At 41.7% G+C, this 23,763-nt stretch overlaps 1 protein-coding gene and 1 long non-coding RNA gene across 4 annotated transcripts; one reads left to right on the top strand and one right to left on the bottom strand.

Annotated features, from left to right (window-relative positions):
- Positions 1-343: 343 nt before the first annotated feature.
- Positions 344-6,457, bottom strand: LOC148119265 (uncharacterized). Its single transcript, XR_015735542.1, has 3 exons — positions 6,357-6,457; positions 5,299-5,434; positions 344-3,308 (listed from the first exon to the last, which is right to left on the bottom strand). It is a non-coding gene; the product is annotated as an uncharacterized LOC148119265 (long non-coding RNA).
- On the top strand, positions 1,414-22,914 carry LOC148119264 (E3 ubiquitin-protein ligase TRIM31-like). 3 transcript variants are annotated; one of them, XM_087898659.1, is made up of 9 exons: positions 1,414-1,510; positions 2,661-3,132; positions 3,556-3,651; positions 5,854-6,084; positions 8,877-8,899; positions 14,702-14,817; positions 16,020-16,094; positions 16,555-16,596; positions 18,096-22,914. In XM_087898659.1, exons 2-9 carry the CDS (start codon positions 2,722-2,724, stop codon positions 18,614-18,616), a joined length of 1,515 nt encoding a protein of 504 aa, XP_087754785.1. In that variant the 5' UTR covers positions 1,414-1,510; positions 2,661-2,721; the 3' UTR covers positions 18,617-22,914. The 3 variants fall into 3 exon arrangements, with proteins under 3 accessions (XP_087754785.1, XP_087754784.1, XP_087754783.1); XM_087898658.1 differs by lacking the exon at positions 1,414-1,510 and adding an exon at positions 2,405-2,502; XM_087898657.1 differs by lacking the exon at positions 1,414-1,510 and having other exon boundaries at positions 2,557-3,132.
- The last annotated feature ends 849 nt before the right edge of the window (positions 22,915-23,763 follow it).

Here is a 23,763-nt window from a genome sequence, read left to right as displayed (position 1 = left end):
TGTTTCCTTCTCCAGAGTACTAAAACTTCCTTTAAATATTACTATCAGTCTATACCATTTCCAAAAGGATCACAGTTGACCAAGCTTTGATAGTTAAATTGGTTGTATCCTTCTTCAGATTTCCAACCTCTTTCTTGAGAAGTGTGGTTTCAGTCTGAAAAGACTGTACCATTTCTAAAAATGCCTCATTCTTAGTCCTATTGTCAAACCATAATTTTACAAAAAAAAAAATGAGTAAAAGACTAATCCCCAGAACCAAAAATAGTGATATCGAAGGGACATCATATATGTCTTGTAAAAACTCACACATGGTGTAAATAAAGAGATATTGAAAGCTTAGACGTTTAGATTGTCTGACATATCATCCTTTTTAATCAGCAACTTATGATCTATAATTACGATATGAAATTTTACCTGTGGTTTAATTAGCTGGATTATATGCAATAACCGTAACCTGCCAGTAGGTGTCGCAAGCTTCCTGGGGAGAGCGGGGCAGGTTTAGGGGCATTAGGGTCCACTGGTGTAGGGGTGGATGGACAACTGTCAGCAAATGGAGAAGGGACCTTAAAAGGGAGAAGTAGGGTAAGTTGTCCTGCCAGTGGAAGAGTAACACCTTAAAACAATCCCACACCAGTTCAGAATTATTGATAATAAAGGCATTATTTATTTAAGGGGAAAACTTACAGATCACTGTCCTAAACAACAGCCCTCTGAGTGACCAGGAACAGAGTCTAGCAGCTGGAAGAGGAGCCAGAAGCAAGAGAGGAAGGTGGGAGAGGTGTAAATTGATCTTGAACCTCCAGATTGGCAAGGGAGGGGGTTGACAGGAAAGGAGAGAGATGTGAAGAATGTTGCTCCACATTGTTGGGTAGTGTGGATTTGAGGGAGTGGATAAGGAGCCAGTGCCTCTGGTGCATATTCCAGCTGGAATTGTCGGGGTCCCAATTCCCAAATGACCTGGAATTTTGAGGCATTGAAGCCTTCGATACCAAGACTGGTGCCGTGAGACACTGTCTACTAAGGGAAGGGAGAGAGCACAGAACCCCCAAACCATGGACAGATGTAAGCTCTGCCCATTTATCCTTATGGCAACAAAAATTTTTTAGGTCCCGGAGAACAGTAAGCTCAAGGCTTCCTTCTGGTGGCCAATGTATCCCATTGTCAAGATAGTATTGAGGCCAAATCTTAGTACATCGGGAAATTAGCAGTTCAGGATAGATTGTATTGGACAGTCCCAATGTATAAAGATTTTGTAAGGGGTGACAGCAGATCTGGCTTTGAACTGTAAGTGTCCATTTTAAACTCTGCCCAGTTGTGTGGCCTGAGTCTATTACAGTGCATCCGCTAAAATAGCTCTCAGGCCTAACAGGGTCATAGAAGTTGAATGCTAGGCATCCCTAGAGCAAACAAAGTCCATCTCAGTGAAACCCGGTCTTGCCAGTCTAGTCGATGAGGTCAGAACTCTCGGTGAGTGCCTGCGGCTTCCACAAGATTCCAATAATCAACAAAAGTAAGTACAAATGGGTTTCCCAAGCTCTATAGCATAGACAAGAAAAAGGGACTCACCAAGATGCAGCCACTGCAGCCCAGGAGCCAGTGTTAGCATGGCATGGAGAGCTCAGATTGTGGACTAGGGGGCTTCTGACTCATGGCCTAGGGCCACAAGGAAAGGCTGTCCTACCCAGTGGGACCTCCAAGATGTTATGAATTTTCCTAATGTGAGCTTTCTGCTGACTCAAAAATCCCAATCAAGCAAAATCACAACAAGTCAAATTAAAAATTATCCAGGTGTTGTAGGACTCCTGCACTCTTGAGTGTTGCCGAGGGGGAACCAGGAAGCTACGAATGTGATCACAGGGCGTGGGGGGCGGGGGGAAGACCAAAAAGGAACGTTCCGTGGAAGCAGTTTAAATAGACTGGGGGAGTGGTCAAGATTTTGGCAGGCTGTCTTGACCCTCCTCTGCTTAGGAGTCAATGCTTAGCAGACACAGGAATGGGACCTCCAAAGATGGAAGCCAGAGACTGGGGCTTACGGAGAAGAAGGAAGAAGCAATTTATTTGTTCCTTGGTACAAAAAAAGAGAGAGAGAGAAATGGTTAGGAAATGAAGTATTGAGCTACTGAAAGGTACATGAATGACACTAGCTGATAATGTCGTAGTTGAGATAAAGGAAACAGGTCAGGCAAGCTGGGGATCTAAGAAGTACAGAGACAGAGGAAGAAACTGGTAGACCAAACAGAACAAAGGATGGCTCAGAGACAGGGAGAAAAATAATAGAAGACAGGTGGGGGAAGTAAGAGATCTAGGGGGTTAGCACACCTCCCTGAAATGCCACTTAGCCTCTCCACTCCCTATCTGTAGTAGAGTAAACTTTGACACTTGGGTCTTCTGTTCCTAGACAACTGCTTTGTAAAGATAATCAGTTCAAGGTCCAGGGAAACTTGCTCTATGTTATAAGAAGCAGGAACTCACAGTATCTGTTTGCTCTTGAGAGACAGTGAGGTAGGACTGACTGTTTTCTTCTCTTTACAATATTCCCCATTTAAGTTTTCCTCTTTTCTGTTGATTATTTACTTAACCCCCTCTTCAATTTTCCTTCTCTAGTCTTCCAGTTGAGAGGCTCTATAGTCTCTGCTTCCTGATTCATTTTCTTTTCCCAGTACTGGCACCTGCCTCGGACTTCTGGGCTTTCACGTATCAAATTAGCCTTGCTGCTCCATCATGACAAGCATAGAGCGGGTAAACAAACTACTGGAGGATGTGACCTGCCCCATCTGCATGGAAATTCTACAGAATCCTGTCATCATTGACTGTGGGCACAACTTCTGCCTGCAATGCATCAATCAGGTTGTGCAAACTAAAGAAAACCCCCAATGTCCACTCTGCCAACTCCCTGTGAATAAGAATGCGTTCAGGCCCAATAAGCTGTTGGCTAGTCTTGCAGAGAAAATCCAGGCTATGGATCCTGCTGAGTTCCAACCAGAAGAAGAGCCAAGATGTCAGAAGCACAAGGAAAAGTATCATTACTTCTGTGAGAAGGATGGAGAGTTCCTCTGCTTGCTGTGTCGTGACTCCAAGGACCACAAAACCCACCAAGTTACGTTGGTAGAGGAGGCTGCCAAGAACTACAAGGTGGGCACCTGCCTCCTTCTCTGTCCCCAGCTCAGCAGAGTAGAACTCCCTGGGAACTTGGAGGCTGCTGCCTGTTCCATCTGGTTGGCACCGACTGCTGCACTCTTAACACTTAAATTAGCAGTTTGCAGCTGGGTCCAGTGAGCTCAAGGATCCAGGTTCTGGGAAATACCAATCTGTAATCAAAGCAAGAAGAATAATCAGAATAATATTTGGGGGCAGGGGAGATAATTCAGAGACTAAAGGCACTTGTCACCAAGTCTGAGGACTTGATTTTGACCCTCAGGTTCATATAATGCAAAGAGAAAATTGGGTTGATCCCTGAGAAAGAAAGGGGGGCTGCTAATAATGACATCAGAACCCTGGAATATCTTCCCTGCCTCCCTAGAAGCAGAACCTGACTGAAGCATCCTCTCCCCACAGGTGCAGATTGAGACAGAGGTCCAGATCTTGGGACAAAAGGACAAGAAATTAATTAAAGAGAAAAAGGAAAGTGAAGAAGCAATCCAGGTGTTCAGGGTAAGAAATATTCACTCCAAACACTCCTGAGGAAGTTGAGCATCTCTGTTGAGGAAATGTCTGTGCACTCTTTATACACCAAGCTGAAACAAAGTCCTGCTGACAAGTGGCAAGGGGCAGAGCAGAGGGTGTGGTGCCTGAGCCATGCTCCTGAGCTGGACTGACCTACCTGCCTGGGTGCTGCTCCAGTGAACCAGGAGGACTTCTGCTCCTCCACCCACAGCAGGCTTTGTAAAGACCATACACACACACACACACACACACACACACACACACACACACACTGGCTCACACAAGCCCTTTCTCACTAGGAACTGATCACACAGTAAGAAAAGATAAGAGACTATGACACGACCAAATGTCTCCACCTGATTTTGATTTTGTTTACTTTTTAAAAAGATTGTTTACATTATTTTTATCTATGTGTATGTGTCTGTGTGAGTAAAAGTGTGTGCAAATCTTAGAAGAAACCAGAAGAACTGGAATTACAGATATTTGTGAGCTGTTCTTCATAGGTTCTGGGAACTGAATTCAGGTTCTCTGGAAGAGCAGTAAGCATTCTTACCCCCTGCTTCATCTCTCCAGGTCCATCCATGGGAAATTCAATGTGAAGGCTGTTAAACTGAGAAGAGTTCTCTCTCTCTTTCTCTTTCTTTCTCTCTCTGTCTTTTTTCTCTTTCCTCCTCCTCTCTCTTTCTTTATTTATTTATGTTCTTCCCCAATGACTTTTAAGAATCTTTTATTTACTTATTTTTAGATTTAATTTTATGTGAATGAATGCCTTGCCTCCATGTATGTATGTATGTATACCAGGTGCATGTCTGGTACCCATGGAGATCAGAAGAGGGCACTAGATCCCTGGAACTGGAGTTAGGATGGTTGTGAGCGACCAGGTGTGTTCTGGGATTTGAATCTGAGTCCTTTGCAAGAGCAACAAAGTCCCTTACTGAGCCATATCTCCAGCTCCTAGACACAGTATCTTATGTAGCACAAACTAGAAATTGTTATACAGAAAAGGATAGTCTTGATCTTCTGACCCTTTTGTCTTTCCCCCAATACTGGAATTACAGGGCTATACCTGAAATGGATTAATTAAAATTGCTGCGGGTCCCCTAGTAGCTAATGTGGCAGAAATGCTGTAGGTCACCTAGCAGTGTCAGGCATCCCGTCCTATGGTGGCAGGCAAGGGGCAGTGGGTCCTAAAAACAGCCAGGCCCAGGCAGGGACAGCATAGACCACATGCAAGTCTGAAGGTGGATGGTCCCAGGCGGCCAGCCATGTGGCAGCGGCAGGTGAGAGACAAAGGGATAGGCACGTCATGCAGACTGAGGTTGGATATTTATTAGTGGGTTATTGAAGTATGGAAGGGAAGGTGGATAAGGAGAAGAGCAGAAGCGGAGGAGGTGGGGAGACAGAGGCTGCCTCTTCAAGAAGGAGACAGAAAAGGAAGAAACTCAGACTGCAAGCAGAAAGGAACATGTGCCTCCTTAGCAGACTGGGGGGAAGGGAGCAGGCGTGGCTTGTCTCATAAAGAGACAGAACAGATCATTACAATACCAGCATGCCCAGACTATGCAGTGCTGAGAATGGGATCCAGGACTACACACATGCTAAGCAAGCACCCTGTCAACTGAAATACAACCTTACCCTAGGTTTTTAATGGTGATGTTGTTTGTGTGTTGAGAGAGTGGCTCAAGTAATCCAGGCTGGCCTTAGCTTCCTAAATCTCCTGTCTGCACTTTCCAAGTGCTGAGATTTCTTAGTTGTGCATCTGGGTGACGTCCTTGAAGGTTAAAAAAAAAAAAAAAGTAGTTGAGCCTAAATCTTTGAACACAGGAAGTGCTTTGATCTCCTTGACCCTCCCCCATTCCCACAGGTACACAGTAGCAAGCTGTTCTATACCGGTCTCAGAATAATCCTTACATACTCCTAAAGAATGAATGGTTCCAGATTGTGTATGCCCTTGGTTCCAGCACTTAGGAGGCAGAGACAGGTGGATCTCTATGAATACAAAACCAACCTGTTGCTCTTAGTGAGTTCCTAGCTAGCCAGGACTATATATATAGTTAGACTTTGCCTGTAATTAGTTAATTGATTGATTGATGGTTGATTGATTTTAAAAGTGAATGATGGGCTTAAAGGAAGCTTGGAGGATCCTCTCTCATTCCTTCTTCATCTCTGCATCCCCTCCCTTATCCCCAGGCCCAGGTACATCTAGAGAAACTAAAGGTCTTTGAGGAATTTAAGAATGTGCGCCAGAGACTGGAAGAGAAAGAGAGATTCCTCCTGTCCAGGCTGAGCTGGCTGGAGCAGGAGGGAGTCAAGCAGATAGAAGAGTATGTCACTGACACAGAGGGACAGCTGACCACCCTCAGAGAGCTTACAAGGTCCCTGGAAAATAGGCTACAAGCGCCATCCATGGAGCTACTGGAGGTCAGTGCATTGGGAACTCTCTCTCTCTCTCTCTTTGTCTCTCTCTCTCTCTCTCTCTGTGTGTCTCTCTCTCTCTGAGAGATACTTAATAATCTGTATTATACTATGCCCTAACAGCTCTTAATATCTTACTCCTCCATGTTGTCCCCTAAAATGAAATTCTGAGAAACTCCTACTATTCTCTTAAAGGATATAAATGTCAGATACTTTCCTTTCTTTGGGGATTTGCCTGAGACTCCTGTCAACCCCATTGTAGAATCCATGACTCTTACCTTTCTTACTTTAAGCTATTGCTTTTGATAAAGGTCCTTCCTGTCCAGGTTTCAAAGGAAAGCCTATTGCTCTCCACAAGGCTCCATTTGTATTGTCTCCGACACAATGTAGTGTTCCTCTCTATGCTCTTCCACCCCGAGGCCCAGCGCTCACCACGCCCTTTCTCCTATTAAGCCTCGTGTATGAACTGTGGTTGCTTTACTACTTTTTATTGCCTTCCTGAACTAATCCACCAACTGTCACCCTTCTTTATCTAATCCAGCTGTTCTCAACCTGTGGGTCTCTATCCCTATGGGAGGATCTGCCAACCCTTTCACAGGGGCCACCATCAGAAAATATCAGATACTTACATTCCGATTCATAAGAGTAGCAAATTTACAGTTATGATGTAGCAGTGGAAACAATTTTATGGTTGGAGGTCACCACAACGTGAGGAACTTTATTAAAGGTCAGTAGCATTAGGAAGGTTGAGAACCACTGATCTAACCGAAGCGCCTCTTATAACTCAGGACACTGAGGCAGGAGGATTGTTGCTAGTCCACGGCTAACAGGAACAAAGATCAAGACACTATCTCAAACAGCTGGGTGTGGTGTCTCACCTCTGTAATTCTAGCACTCCTGAGGTAGGAGGCTTCCCTGGATCAATAGAGTACAAGGCCAGCCTGAACACACACACACACACACACACACACACAGAGAGAGAGAGAGAGAGAGAGACAGACAGACAGACAGACAGACAGACAGACAGACAGAAGAAAGAGAAGAAGGGAGGGAAAAAAAGAAAGAGAGCCACAAAAAATATAGAGTTTTTAAATCTTGTTCTTTGAGGCAGAATCTCATGCAGCCCAGGCAGCCTGGCAGTGTTAGGACAAAGGTCATGTGACCAAGGGTAACACTGAATTACTGATCTCCCCATCCCCTTTAATGTGCCACTACACCCAGCTCTCAGTTTAGAATTGTAATGTGGACACATATGTTTCTTTAAAGCATCTCTCAGACTCATTGTGCAAAGGCGCCTGCCACCAATCCCAAGACCCACACGGTGGAAGTACAAGGCCAATTCCCAAAAGTTTTCCTCTGACCTCCTTCTGTAACTGCAAATCCAGATTTGATCGTTCTGACCTTGTAGGGTACCTGAATTCTCATTTACATGCCCCCCCCACACACATATATACACAATTTAAAAATAATAAAAAATACGGCTGGAGCGATGGCTCATTGGTCAAGAGCACTGTCTGCTCTTTCAGAGGTCCTGAGTCCAATTTCCAGCAACCACATGGGGACTCACAAGCATCTTTAATGGAATCTGATACCCTCTTCTGTTACGTAGGCATATGAACAGAGTACTCATACATTAAAAATATATATATATAAATAAAATTTTAAAATAAAAAATATTTTTCAGATTATTCTTAAAAATGAATAGACCTTAACAACAAAACACAATATAAAGAACTATATTTCAACCTATATTTCTAATAGCAAAATTAAAAAGAATAAAAAGACTCAGGCATAGTGGTACACCCTTAATCCCAGCATTTGGGTGACAGAGGTAAGTTCAAAATTAACCTGGTTCTCAAATGGAATTCCAGGCAAAGCAGGAAAAAAAATCAGATAAAAGTAATTTTAATAAAAACACTTTCAACAATTTATTTAATTCAATATTCCAAATGTAATCATTTATGCATCTTTAGACATATTTATGAGCTTTCTGTATTCATAAATGTTTTTGTTTTTTTAGTTCTGAGTCTTTGAATTCTTGTTTATCTTGCACATCTCAGTTTAGATGCTAAATCATCAATTGCTGAGGTAAAATGTAGTTAGTCCAATGAATCAATAAAGTTGTACTTATAATGCTTCAATTTTTAAATTTAGATTTAAAATAGTAAAAATTAACTGCTGGGGGGACTGATGTGTTAGTGCATTTCTGTCCTCTCAGTACTCGGGAGTCAGGAGTCAGACACAGAAGAATCGGTAGTTCAGGACTGTTCTTGGCTACACAGAGAATTCGAGTCAGCCTGATATACATTAAACTGTCTCAGATAAAAACAATCAAACAAACAAACAAACAAAACCAAGAGGGAGGAATAATAGCACACCCAAGTGCCTGGACTAACACACCTGGTTTCTGGGTTTTTTTTTCTTTAAAGAACCATGGACAGTCTCTCCATCTTTGTCCTAACACAGCCAAGTTGAGCTCCCTGGTTCTATATCAGAGGCAACACCCATCTCCCAAATGTCACTCTTTCTTCTCTCCCCACCCTGTTTCTCATGAAGTGTAAACACTATCCCAACTATATCAGGAGTTTTGGGGACAGCAATTCAGAATGGAATGGGGGAGAGAAAAGAGCAGGCAGGGACGGACAGACAGACAGAGACAGCAGAGACAGAAAGACAGAGAGAGGAAAGAGAGGGAGGAAAACTGGAGCAGACTCACTCTGCCTCCAGCTGAATCTGAACCCATTCGTGGCACCTGTGACTCAGGCAAGCTCTGACATTGTTCTCTCTTTCTCTTTCAGGGCATCAATGACGTCTTGGGCAGGTATGATGGGCATCCCAAGTGCACTGTGCTTTCTGGTTCACTCACATATACAACATTCAAGATATATCCCAAATATATTCACATCCTTCAATAACTCGACTATAAGCTCTTTAGGATGCAGGTGTAGAAGACCAAGCTGGCCACAGTAGCATGTGGTCTGCTGGGCACAGCTCTTTTCACCAACACCCAGCTTTAGAGCAGCTGCACTCCCCTCCCATATTCCTCTTGGTCAAGTGGGTGACCCTGGGTTTCCTACTCTCCCTCCCTACTCCCTGTCTCTTCTCTCTTCTCTGGTCCATCTCCCATCTTCAGTTCCATATTTTTATAGGTCTGATCTGTAGTAGGACATTGCTTGCATGTTTTCTTGCCTGCACAAACTTCCAAATAATCACACAGTGATTATTTAAATCACTGCTTGGTCAACCACTTAAGTGTTTTGATAGCTAGCTTTACATCTAGTATTAACCCATTTTCAGTATTTTATATTTTGTCATGAGGCTTGCTGCCTACCAGCAAGATTAGACCTGTCTGTCTCTGGTGGCAGCTTCAATGGTTTCTCTTTGATTCTGCCTCCATTCTCCCAGCATTAAGTTTAGTTTTCCCAAAGTAGCTCTATCCTGCCCTGTCAACTGGCCAAGGAAGTTTCTTTATTCACCAATGGTATTCACAGCATACAGATGAGATTCCCACATCACCTCCATTTTTCTATTTAAATAAAAAGGAAGTTTTTAACTTTAACTTAGTACAATTACAAATAACAAAACATGTACCAAGCAAAAATTACAGTTACAATATTTATAGCTACTTTATCTTTTATCATAACTAAGGAATACTATATCTATAACTATCTATTCTTCAACTCTATCAAAGACTCCAGAAGGAGATAATATTACCTAAGTAAACAAGAAGTGCATTGTGGGCAGCTTCCAAAACTCTCAAATTGACAGAGACATCTAGATGCCTGTACAGTCACCTAAAGTTCTTTTGTACCATTGGGGCATCCATCTTCAGCCTGCAGGCCCATAGTATCCAGCAAACTTTTTCATGAAGTTGGAAATGTCAAAGGCAGTTCTGGCTATATTGGCAGTTTGCCAGTCACTTTCTTCTGTGTCCTGCAGAATGTCTAGCAGACCCTTACATGGAGCAGGAACCCCGAAGGATTGTCTCACCTATACACAATTTCAGTAGTAACTTCTCTGTGGACCCTGCATGTGTAGTTCATACAGAATAGAATCAAGCAGTCCAGACAAGAACAGTTTCTTGCCCAAATGTTTAACCAATGGCATAAGGAGCCTCTTCAGTGTACATCTTCCTCTTGAAGTAATTGGTGCTTTTAGGAGCAGATGTGTCTCATTGTCATGAAAAGTTAAATTCTTAAAACATTTTAAATGCCATATTCTGAAGGTCTCTGAAAGATCTGAAGAATACTTATCTAACTAAAATATATCTCTCTATATATAATTAACATGACTACAAGCTTGACAATTATAGACGATTATTTATTTACCTGTATTTCTTAATTATACATTATATTTTTAAATGAGCAGCACAAACACAATACCTTAATCAAAACCAGAAATATACATATAACAAAATTGATCTTAAGATAATATCAATAAAATAAGATCGATACCAATGCAAATTTTATAGTATATCCATCTTTAAATGTAAAGAACATTTATAAACAATATTTGGTAATTTTGGAACAGTTCTTTCCAAATTGCTTCCTGCTTTTTGTTGGGCAAAGTATTTTGGGGGGTTTCATGAAAATCTTTCAGGTGGTCCATCAAACCACAATCACCTGGAAACAATCCTCAGGTTCTCATCCTCTGTGGAAACAAATTTTTTTCCAAAGTAACAAATCCTTAGACCCAAATTCTGAAGTCAAGATACCATTATGTTGGCTTAACGTAACAGTCCATACAATGAAATGTGTCTCTGTACTGCTGTGGAAGCACATTCTGTTCCTTCAGCCAATAGCCTTTAAGATACCAGCCCAATTTGGCATGGTCACTTATAGTTGAAAAAGCAGTGAGAACCATGCGCCAACTCTCTTGCTTCCGGCTCCCATACTGGCTGCTAGACTCTGTTTCCTGTTTGTGCTCAGAGAACAGCTTATGATGATGATCTGTAAGTTTTTCCCCTTAAATAAATAACTCTTTTTTAATCAATAATTCTGAACTGGTGTGGGACTGTTTTATAGCATCACAGTCCTTAGCTCCTTCATGGTCAAAAAAATTCATAAATCACAATAATATACATAATCCAGACTCTATGTGTATATTCCATCTTTTTGTGTCTTATTTTCTTACTCTGTTACTTTTTAATATTTATTTTATTATCTTTAATCCTTTAATCTTTGACAATCTGTACTCTGTTAAAAGACTTTCTTTTATTGTCTTTTAAAAGCCATTTACTTTCTTTTATAACTCTCTCTACTCTTTTTTCCTCTCTCCCAAGCCTACCTACATTTTTTAAATATGCTGTGTCCCATTTAGAGGTCTTTGATGTCTGAATCTCTTCTTATTGCCTATCTGTAATCCTTTGCTGAACAGAACAACTTCTTAAATTGCTAAGCACCTCTTAAGAACCTAAGAGGCAGCATTGCTAGCACCCGCTTTCTCCACCCAATAAAACATGGTGGAAGTCCTTCACTGCCTCTGAGACTGTGGGTGGAAGCCATGCTCACCACCTCAACTCTGATAACTACTTGACCCATGCAGCTACCAAGTAACTTGCAGCTTGCTTTCTACAAACTCCATTTAAATGCTTGGCCTCATGAAAGAGCCAGAATTTGTGCTGGCAGCACAACCCAGAAAGCCACCATTTCAAAACTGCATGGCTTTGTTTTTATGCTACGGCTGAATCTGCAAGACCTCTCTTAAAGGAGCTGCGGCATGCCATTAGCAAAATGCTGGCTACCAAGGAGTCATGCTTAACTGTTCTTTTGTGTCTAAAATAGTAACATGAGGGCCTGCTTGTTGGGTTTTCTGTCCTGCCTGGTTCCCACAGTTGTTAGGTCCCAAATAATCACAAAGAATGTCTACATAAGTTATAATACTGATTGGTTTATTAGCTCAGTCTTCATATTAGCTCCTATAACTTATATTAATCCGTTATTCTAGTATATGTTAGCCACATGGCTCCATATCTTTTTTAATGGGACAGGTCACATCTTGTTTCTTCCATGATCTGGATAAGACTTCAGAGAAGAGTTTCCTTTTTCCCAGAATACTCCTGTTCTCATTGCCCTGCCTCTACTTCCTGTTTGGTTGTCCCACCTATACTTCCTGCATGGCTACTGGACAATCAGTATTTATTTAAAACATAAATAACAAAATACAGAATTGTTCCACACCACTTCCCCCTCTTTTTTATTAAACAAAGGAAAATATCCATAGTTCATGTTTTGGGGATGTGGGCGTAGTATTCCAGGCTACTTCCAGTTGGATGGGACACTGATAATCTCATGGGGACCTAAAGAAAATTTAGAAATATGATCAAGTCCTGACTGGAGTATCCTGTGAGACTTGATCTTCTCAGGCAGCCGTCTTGAATCTGTTCTGGATGTAGAACTCAGACATCCAGGACATCTGTTCCTACAGGAGATTTCTCAGGTGGTCTTCCTTGATCAAACATTTTTCTTAACTTAGAATGAACCCAAAGCCTCTCATTTCCTGTAGAAACAACAGCAAAACCTCTTCTCCAAAGTAGTATACATTTTGGTTTCAATTTTGAAGTCAAGGTATTTTTAAAATACCTATCTTGGATTAGTTTAGCAGCATTTATAAACAAATAACTTTAAGCAGCTGTTGCTCCTTCCTCAGCATTCAAACAATTCAAAGAGAGCATAATAACATACAGTTTCCAGATTCTCTGTGTGTTTTCCATCTTTACATGGCTTTATTTTAAACTCTATTTCATTGTTTTTTAATTTTTGGCTTTTTGAGACAGGGTTTTTGTGTATCTTTAACCTGGAACTCACTCTGTAGACCAGGCTGACCTTGAACTCATAGAGATCTGCCTGTCTCTGCCTCCCCAGTGCTGGAATTAAAGGTTTGTGCTAACACACCTTGAACTTACAGAGATCTGTCTGCCTCTGACTCCCAGGCATTGGGATTAAAGGTGTGTACCACCACACTCATCTACTCTCTTTCTTTCTTTTTTATTTTAACCTTTTCTTTTCTGTCCTAAGCCTGCATATATTTTTAAACACACAGTAAACCATTTAGAGGTTTTCTTCATCTTTGAATCAATCTTTACTCTTTATCTCTCTGCCATTGTGTAACATGAGAGCCTGGTTGTTGGGGTTTCTCTATCTTTACTGTATATCTCTCTCTTTTTCTGACCACATGAGTCTTTAATTTACAGATGAAGCTGAGTCAGGAAGCCTCTGTTAAATGAGAGTGCTTGCTTGCCTCTAGCAAGTAGAGTAGATCTGAGAAGTTGCTTCTACCAAGAAGCCATGCCTTCCTCTATTCTTTTCTGTCTAGAATTATTTCCCAAGCTCTGTCAGGATTTATGTGGATACAGTTGTCCATGTGGGAACCATTCTGTAACATGAGGGCCTACTTGTTGGGGTTTCTGTCCTGCCCGGTACCCACAGTCATTAGGTCCCAAAAAAACCACAAAGAGAGTCTACATTAGATATAAACTGATTGACCCATTAGCTCAGGCTTCGTATTAGCTCTTATAACTTATATTACTCATTACTCTAGTATATGTTAGCCACATGGCTCCATATCATTTTCAGAGGGACAGGTCACATCTTGCTTCTGCCATGGTCTGGGAAGGACTGCAGAGAAGAACTTCCTTTTTCCCAGAATACTCCTGTTCTCATTGCCCCACCTCTACTTCCTGTCTGGTTGTCCCGCCTATATTTCCTGCCTGGCCACTGGTCAATCAGCATTTATTTAAAGCATAATTGACAGAATACAGAATTGATCTACACCATAAAATTACTTTATAAGCTTTCTCACGTTTTATGTGGCTTAAATTGACACTCGCTAGAGCGGCATTAGTTGTATTGAGGCTGCTTGTTTGTTCCCAGCTGCTCAGAATCCTGAAATAATCACACAGAAGAACAGTCTTTTCTTTCCCAGCTGTACTCCCCTCCCACATTTTTCTTAGACAATGAAGTGAACCCTGGGTTTTCTACTCTCCCTCCCTACTCCCTGTCCCTTCTCTCTTCTCTGATCCGTCTCCCATCTTCATTTCCATATTTTCTTGGGTCTGACCTCATTCAGCCCTGCATGCCTGCCCTGGCACCCTTGCTGTGGGACAATGGTATCATATCCTGCAAAGTTTTATCAGTTGTAGTAGTTTAATAAAATGCTAATTGGCCAGTAGCCAGGCAGAAAGTAGAGGCAAGGTGACCAGGCAGGAAGTAGAGGTAGGGAAACCAGTACAGGAGAATTGTAGAAAGAAGAAGGGCACACTCTGCAGTCTTCACCCAGACATAGAGAAAGCAAGATGAGAATGCCTCACTGATAAAAGATACCAAGCCACATGGCTAATACAGACAAGAATTATGGGTTAATGTAAGTTTTAAGAGTTAATAAGAAGTCTGAGCTAATAGGCCAAACAATTTATGATTAATGTAGATCTCTATCTGTTTCTTTGAGACTGAAAGGATACAGGAACAGGCAGGACAGAAACCTCTGTCAGCACCTCCTGGCACTCATCTCCTTGGCTAAATACTGTATTTATCACTCTGCCTAATCACCAGAAACCATCTTCCAGGTTTTTCCTGCCCACACTCTTATCACCAAATTTACCACTCAGATCAACATATCTTCACAGGAGTAAAGAATTTAATTTTCACAACCCAACCCCAGTTCCTATGAACCTGGAGAAAAAAATCACTGAAGCAAAAGCAAGACATGAGTCCATCATAAAAAGCTTGAAGAAATTAACAGGTAAGATGTACCTGCAACTTCCTGTGATTACCTGCCTTGGGATTCAGTCCATCATCCCAGATACTGCCTGATGTCTCTGGTACAGCCCTTGAGCATTTCAGAACCCAGGGTGAATGCTGAGTACCTTCAAAGAACCATTATGTAGAAATTCCTCATGCTGTATTGTATCAGGGTTTAGCTCTGAAGATGGAACATGGGACTTCATGCTTGCTTGACAAGCACTCTGCAATCTGAGCTACATCCCCAGAGTCAAAGCACCTCTTAGCTCAGAAATTTTCCTTGTTTACTTGGTGGTGAACATGGGACTAGAAGTATGTTCCCAATTTGGTTGTTGCTTATCACATGAAGCCCTGGGCACCAAAACACAGCATTCACACATAGTGTAAGTAAAGAATACACATTGGCTCTGAAAGACCTAATATCGAAATAGAGCATAAAATATAGCTGTGAAAAAAACAAACAGAAATATTGTCCAGGGAAGTCTCTTATGGAAGACTGCAGTGATTTTCTGAGTAGCTGGGTCTCTAGCATGCCGCACTGTGCCCAGGTAGAACTCAACATTTTTTGGACATGCTGAAATGGCAGTACTTTTTAACATTCTGAGTTAAAGAACATATTATTTAAATTCATTTCATTCATTTGTTTTTAATAAGTTTTACTTATTTTATTTCTATGGGTGTTTTGTATGCATGTAATGTGCATGTGCCTGGTGTCCATGGAGGTCAGAAGAGGGTGCCAGATGCCCTGGATCTGGAGTTTCAGTGGATGCTGAGAACAGAACTGGGTCCCTGGTGCTGTTAACCACTGAGACCTCTTTCCAGCTCCCTTTTCCTTTCCTTTTGAGACACTGGAACTCACTATGTACTGTGGACTAAAAGTTGTCATCCTCCTGTGTCAGCTTCCTGAGTGTCAGGATGCCCTCGTCCTTTATGGTTTCAAAATAATGTCGAGAAAAGTCCAAATTCAGTGGATTATGATTGTGGCTCCTAATACTTCTGTTCTGGACAGAGCTGTACTGGAGAGCCACTTCAGGGAGACCCTAGGGCAGCTCTCCCTGTTGGCTGCCTTCTTGGTCCGCTGAGACTATGAGAGAAATCCCAGTACCACCTCTTCCCACATCAGCAATCAGTGCCTCACTGTGCATTCCTTGTTGCTTGCTTAACCTCTGTGGACTCCCCATCTCCTTCACTCTCTCCTCACAGACAACCTGAAAACTGAAGGGGAGGAAGATAAAAGCGCATTCCTGAACAGCCTGGATAAAAAGGACCTGGAGAACTGTAAGTGTGTGCATACACTGCTGTTTGGGGAAAGTGAAGAATACAAAATCTCTCTTCAATGGGAGATTAAGAATAGAAGGTACAGTGTGTGTGAACACCAATGAAGAACAAGCTTATAGAATTGTTTTATTGTTTTACATTTATGTATTCATAATAACACCCCCACTAATTAAAACTTGTTATAATGGGTGGAAATTTATAGATGTATTTCTTCATTTCACAAGGCTCAGGTGGAGACAGCTCAGTCTGTAGCTGGAGTTGGCCTAACAGGCCTGGGTAGCCCAGCAAAGCTGAGGAGTTGAGACCCACAGGAACAATACCTGTAATGATGTCATCTGGTTGGTTCAGCTTTGAGGGTAGTCAGGATAAAAGCCAGGATCAGCTGCTCATCCCCAATATGACTTTTTATTTATAACCACTTGTTATTAACCTTAAATTTGTTTTTTCTCTCAAATCTTAGGGCACCTGTTACTGAAGAACAACTTAGAGTTGCTCAGCTCAGGTAGGATTCCTACTTGACACACGGGTCTTCCTGCAGATCGAAGTGTTCTGTTCATTCACAACTCTGATATAACAGAGAAAAGTTAGAGATCAGACCCTGGGAAGAGCTACATAACATGCAGAACACCCTGATTTCTCCCAGCTCCCCTGAGAAATGCAGAAAAGAGGAACAAAAAAAGATTGGAAAGATTAGTAAGGATTCTCACAAGAGGGACAGAGAAGGGCTGTGTAATGGTGGCGAGGTCAGGGACCCGAGATGGGTAGACTTAGAGTGAGGGTCTGGTATCTCTCTCTTCTTCTTCCCACACTAAACTTTCCCTGGGAAAGGCCTAGCTCCCAAAGGAGATCCCTAATGTGCAGTTGTACCCTGCTGCTTGGTCTATGACCCTCCTACAGCCTCTGGAGCTCATCAGGACCTAATGCTCAGCCCTATTCCATTCCCTTCTACTTCAAAGCCTCTTTTGTGGGACAGCAGCCCCTTCACCACTGCTCTGGAGCAAAACTGGGCCCCTTAATCCATGTTCCTAGAGGAGGAGCTGGTGGTGAGCTGGGCTCTGTGCACACTGACAGCCTCAGATTTGTGGACTGCACACCCCTGGATGTTGCCCTTTCCTTCTCGCTCCCCCACCCCTTTTGGTTTTCCCTTTAAAATATGTCTTTTCTTGGTTATTGTTGTGTGTGTATACTTATGCACTTCTTCCAGTACTCCTGTGTTTGCAGGATTTTATTCCATCATGTGCACTCACATGTGCAACCACGTGCCTATGTGTGGGAGACAAAGGATGAGTGAGGAAGTGAGTCTCCTGCCATGTGCATTTCTGGACTGAAATCAGGTGTCAGGCTTGGGAGCACAGGCCTTTTAAGTTGAATCACCTTCTGGCCCCAGAAACTCAGTTTTAGAAAGTCAGGCTAGTGGTGACCCCAGTTTTAGAAAATCAGGCTGAACCTTGACCTCTCATAGTTGCCCCAATTGTCTGCCATATGAGAACCAGGAAATGTGGAAATGGAGAAGGCGTATCTTCACTGTTAGAAGATCCAAATTGCCCAGGGTGTTATGACCTTGGTTCAAGACCTCTTTCTGAAATGATTCTACTACCATGTGGACTGGGGCAGCTTCCCTCTGTGCCTACAGAAACTCATAAAATCAAGTGCTAAGTTTGAAGCCTGGGGATAGAGAGTAGGGAAAGGTACTGTAGAGGGGGTATAGGGAGCATGGGCATGGTGTCCCACATCTATAATTCCAGCACTAGGGAGGTGCAGTTTGAAAGATAAGAAGATCAAGATCGTCCTTAGCTACACAGAAAATTTCAGCCCTACTTGGGTTATATGAGATCCCCTTCTCAGAAAACCAAAAGAAACAGACAGGAGTCTTCTCTGAGGACATGGACTGGAATTAGAAAGAGAAATTCTCCCTCTAGCTACAACATGAGAAGCTCAAAACAGGTACTGGAAGACTTGGTCTGAAACTATCCCTCTTCACTTTTCTTTATCTTCCCACAGTACCTATGACTCTGGACTCGACCTCAGCTGACCCAAACCTCACCTTCTCTCAGGATCTAAAGAAAGCAAGCTTGCATGTCGTCGACGTAACATCGAATGTGCAGGCAAAACCTCGACAATTCTTTCCTTTCCACTGTGTGAGGGGATCCCCAGGCCTCTCCTCAGGCCATGGGGTGTGGGAGGTGGAAATCCAGGGACCCCCAGGTATGCTAGGCATAGTGGGAGTGGTTGCCGAGTTGCCTCAGGGGTCCCAGATTCAGAACTCTGAGCCATGCTGCTTATGGGCACTGCGCATCTCATCCTCTCGATGTCAGCCAATCACCAACTGCCGTGCCCAGGAGACTCTCCCAATCAGTCTTAGGAAAGTGGGTGTCTATGTGGATTATGACCATGGAGATGTGGTCTTCTATGATGCCATCACTAACAAACACATCTACACCTTCCAAACTTCCTTTAACAAACAGGTCTTCCCCCTTTTTGGGCTCAAAACTCCCCGCAGCTCTATCATCCTGAGCCCCTAGGGCTGCTTCAATGTGGGTCCCTCAGCGTCTCCCCCACTTATCCCTCATGAATGAATGAGATGCAAGTGGCTGAAATGAAGCTTGGTCCTGCACGGGCACACTACACACCAAACACACCACACACACCCAACACACACTACACACCCCCACACCCTCTATACATACTACACACCCTTATATCCTACACACCCTACTCATACTCCTTTTCCTGAGTATAGAAGGCAGTGGAATCTCCAAATACTAACCACAAGGCTTTTCATTGCTGAACTTCATAAAAGGACAGGTTTGGAAGTAGACAAACTTCAGCAACAGCCCATTGGAAAATATCTGGCCACTCCCTGTTTGAGATGCAAGTCCAAGACACTGCCCAGCACCCTGCCTTCCCCTTTCTCTACTTCACTACCTGCAGCTCCTATGACTCTGAACTTGAGCACCCGACTATCACCCTTTCCTGAAGTCTGAGAACCAGAGGCTACATGAAGAATCAGCCAGGCCTGTGCCAGTTTGTAGGCAGGATGGTCTTCAATCAGGGCTGTAACCTTTTGACAATTCAAAGCAATGTTGTTACCCTCAACAACTCTCCATACAACTTAAAAAACAAAATTGAAAACCACTGTTCATGTTGATTTAAATTTCTAATTTTGTTTTAGGCCACATCCATAGCTATCCTTGGCCTCCATTGACGCTCTAGACTCAGGCAGGTTACTACTGCAATAAGTTGATAGTCAGGGAGGAGGGGGCGTGTGGAACCACACATAGAGCATACTACATTTCACAATTAAAATTTTAATTTATTTTACATTTTTGGTGTGTGTGTGTGCATGTATGTGTGTGTGTGTGCCCACATGTCATGATCTCCCCAGAAGGTAGAAAGATGACTTTCGAGTGTCAATTCCCCTTTCTTCCTTATGGGATCCAGGATAAGCTCACAGACTTGGTGCAAATGTCTTATGGATGAGTCATCTCACTATCTCCATTTCCCATTCCAGAAAGAAGACTGTACATAGACATGTTTGTTAGCTTATTCTCACTTGGGTTCATTTTGCCCCCGCTGGCCTTGAACCCTTTCTGTTGCGGGAACTAGGCAGAATAGAAATCTCAGTCAAAAAATGGTGCCCACATAGACAACTGCATCCACATAAAGCTTGAGAGAGCTTGGGAAGTGATTCTAGACAAAAATGAATAGAGTTAAGCACAGCTTGTTGACAGAAGCATTTTCTCAGGTGGGCTCTGTTTGCTAGAGGCAAATGCATCTCATTTAAGAGAGGCTTCCTGATGAAGCTTAAGCTGTAAAACCTTGCAGCTTTTTTAAGAGGTCCCACCACGAAATGGTGTTGATGAAAGCTGACCGCATGAGTGAATTTCAGCCAATTTCATAGCCAAACATACATAGAAAAACCCTGTCTCCAAAAGCCAAAAATTAAAAATAAAAGAAATAGACGTTAAAATAAAGCCATGTAAAGATTAAAAATACACAGAGAATTTGGATATTGTATGTTATTATGTTTTCTTTGAATTGTTTGAATGCTGAGGAAGGAGCAACAGCTACTAAAAGATATTTATTTAAAAGTGATGCTGAATTAATGCAAGATAGTTATTTTGAAAATACCTTGACTTCATAATTGAAGTCAAAAGATATGTTAGGCTGGAGAAGAGGTTTTGCTTTTATTTCCACAGAAAATGAGAGGGTATGGATTTATTCTCAGTTAATAAAAAATCAGGTTTGATCAAGGAAGACCACCTGAGAAATCTCCAGTAGGAACACATGGCCCAGATGTCTGAGTTCTACAACCAGAACATATTCAAGATGCTGTCTGAGATGATCAAGCTTTACAGAATACTTCAGTCAGGACTTGATAATAATTCTAAATTTTCTTTTTTTTCCTTTTTTTAATTGATGGTTATTGAGTCCAACATTTGTCTTTGCTCCTCTGCCTCCCTCTTTCCTCCCCCCCTTCAACCCTTCCACAAGGTCCCCATGCTCCCAATTTACTCAGGAGATCTTGTCTTTTACTACTTTCCATTTCCCATGTAGATCAGATCTATGTAAGACTCTCTTAGTGTCTGCATTGTTGTCTAAGTTCTCTGGGATTGTGGTTTGTAGGCTGATTTTCTATGTTTTATGTTTAAAACCCACCAATGAGTGAGTACATGTGATAGTTGTCTTTCTGTGTCTGGGTTACCTCACTCAAAATAATATTTTCTACCTCCATTTATTTTCCAGTAAAATTCAAGATGTCATTATTTTTTATGCTGTGTAGTACTCCGCTGTGTAAATGAACCACATTTTCCTTGTCCATTGTTCGGTTGAGGGACATTTGGGTTGTATCCAGGTTCTGGGTATGACAAAAAAGCTGATATAGTTGAGCACATGTCCATGTGGCACGATTGAGCATCCTTTGGATATATACCCAAAAGTGGTATTACTGGGTCTTGAGGAAGGCTGATTCCTAGTTTTCTGATAAATCGCCACACTGACATCCAAAGAGGTTGTACCAGCTTGCATTCCAACCAGCAATGCAGAAGTGTTCCCTTTCCCCCACAACCTCTCTAGCATAAGTTGTCGTCAGTGTTTTTGATCTTGGCCATTCTTACAGGTGTAAGATGGAATCTCAGAGTTCTTTTGATTTGCATTTCTCTGATGACTAAGGATGTTGAACATTTCCTTATGTATCTTTCAGCCATTTTAGATTCCTCTGTTGAGAGTTCTCTGTTTATGTCTGTACGCGAATTTTTTTATTGGATTTGTTCTTTGATGACCAATTTCTTGAGTTCTTTCTATATTTTGGAGATCAGACCACTGTCTGATGTAGGGTTGGTAAAGATCTTTTCCCATTCAGTAGACTGTCATTTTGTCTTGTTGACCAAGTCCTTTGCTTCCCAGAAGCTTTTCAGTTTCAGGAGGTCCCATTTATTAATTGTTTCTGTCAGTGTCTTATCTACTGGGTTTATATTTAGGAAGTAATCTCCTGTGCCAACATGTTCAAGTGTACTTCCCCCTTTCTATTCTATAAGGTTCAGTGTGGCTGGCTTTATGTTGAGGTCTTTGATCCATTTGGACTTGAGTTTTGTGCATGATAATAGATATAGATGCATTTCCATTCTTCTACATGTTGATATCCAGTTATGCAAGCACCATTTGTTAAATATTCTTTCTTTTTTCCATTTGATATTTTTTGCTTCTTTGTCAAAAATCAGGTGTTTGAAGATTTGTGAAATGATATCCAGGACTTCTATTCAGTTCCATTGGTCCTTCTCTTTGTTCTTATGCCAATACCAGCCTGTTTTCAGTACTGCAGCTCTGTAGTAGAGTTTGAAGTCAGGGATTGTGATGCCTCCAGAAGTTCTTTTATTGTACAGGATTGTTTTGGCTGTCCTGGGTTTTTATTTTCTTTTCCATATGAAGTTGAGTACCATTCTTTCAATGTCTCTGAAGAATTTTGTTGGGATTTTGATGGGCATTTCATTGAATCTGTAGATTGCTTTTGGTAAGATTGCCATTTTTAATATGTTAATTCTACCTACCCAAGAGCATAGGAGATCTTTCCACTTTCCGGTGTTTTCTTCAACTTCTTTCTTCAAAGATTTAAAGCTCTTGTCATACAAGTCTTCCACTTGTTTGGTTAGCATTATTCCGAGATATTTTATGCTATTTGTGGCTATTGTGAAGGGTGATGCTTCTCTGATTTCTTTCTCAGCCCATTTATCATCTGTGTATAGGAGGGCTACTGATTTTTTTTAGTTAATCTTGTATCTACTTTTGGTGTCTTATTGCTCTAGCCAAGATCTCAAGAACTATATTAAATAGATATGAAGAAAGTGGACAACCTTGTCTTGTTCCTGATCTCAGTGCGATTGCTGGAATTTTCTCTTCATTTAGTTTGATGTTGGCTGTTGGCTTGATGTATATTGCCTTTATTATGTTTAGGTATGTTCCTTGTATCCCTACTCTCTCCAAGATCTTTACCATGAAGGGATGTTGTATTTTGTCAAAAGCTTTTTCGGCATCTAATGAGATGATAATGTGGTTTGTATTTTTCAACTTGTTTATATGTTGGATTATGTTGACAGATTTTTACATGTTGAACCATCCCTTCTTGTGTGGGATAAAGCTGACTTGATCATGACGGATGATGGTTGTGATGTGTTCTTGGATTCGATTTGCCAGTATTTTATTTAGTATTTTTGCATCAATACTCATGAGTAATATTGGTCTGTAATTCTCTTTCTTAGTAATGTCTTTATGTGGTTTGAGTATCAGGGTAATTGTAACCTCATAAAAAGAATTTGGCAATGTCCCTTCTGTTTCTATTGTGTGGAACAATTTGAGGGTTATTGATTGAAGGTGTAACTTGTAAAATAATCCTACACCAGTTTGGAATTATGATTAATAAAAGGGTTATTTATTTAAGGGGAAAACTTAAAAATCACCGTCCTAGACAACAGCCATCCACACAACCAGAAACAGAGTCTAGCAGCTGGAATCCAGAAGAAAGAGAGAGAGAGTGCATATCTACTCCTGCTTTTCAAAGCAAAAGAGAGCACTCCCATGTGTGCTGGTATCTTAAAAACTATTGGTTGAAAGAGCAGAAGGAACTCCCTCAGCACCTCTCCCTTTTGTTTAAGTAATAGAGTTCCAAACACAATACAAAATAATATACACTAAGACCAGATATCTAGTATAAGATTACTGTTACAATAAGCATAAACAATATTAAGTAAAGAACATATACTAAATGTTTTAATAATCTATCCTTTGGAGTCTAAGTCTTGTATTGGAAATGGCTTGGCTAGATCATAAGAGGGTGGTAACTATGACTATCTAATCTTCAACCACATCAAAGGCTTGAGAAGGAAGATAATATTATTGAGCAGGCAGGAAGTATAATCAAGTAGCTTCCAACGTGTGCAATATATGATAGAGACAACTGGCTGTGGCAAACATTCCACACCTGAGTCTGCATCACCACCCACCTGGTATGGACCATGACTCCATACCTTCCACGAGCTGGATAAGGTCCTAGGGGTCAAACAGAGATGCACACACACATACAGAGAGTTCGAGTCATTCTCCAGGAGGAGAATGCTCATTTATTCAGCTTAATTCAGGGCTAAAATACCCTTTGGCCCCAGTAAAGGAAACCCCT

The sequence above is a fragment of the Myodes glareolus genome, chromosome 18, assembly GCF_982192425.1.
Source record: "Myodes glareolus chromosome 18, mMyoGla1.1, whole genome shotgun sequence".
NCBI classification, from domain to species: Eukaryota; Metazoa; Chordata; class Mammalia; order Rodentia; family Cricetidae; genus Myodes; species Myodes glareolus.
The sequence above is the reverse complement of the archived record's forward strand: the minus strand, read 5'-3'. Positions and strand labels throughout refer to the sequence as shown.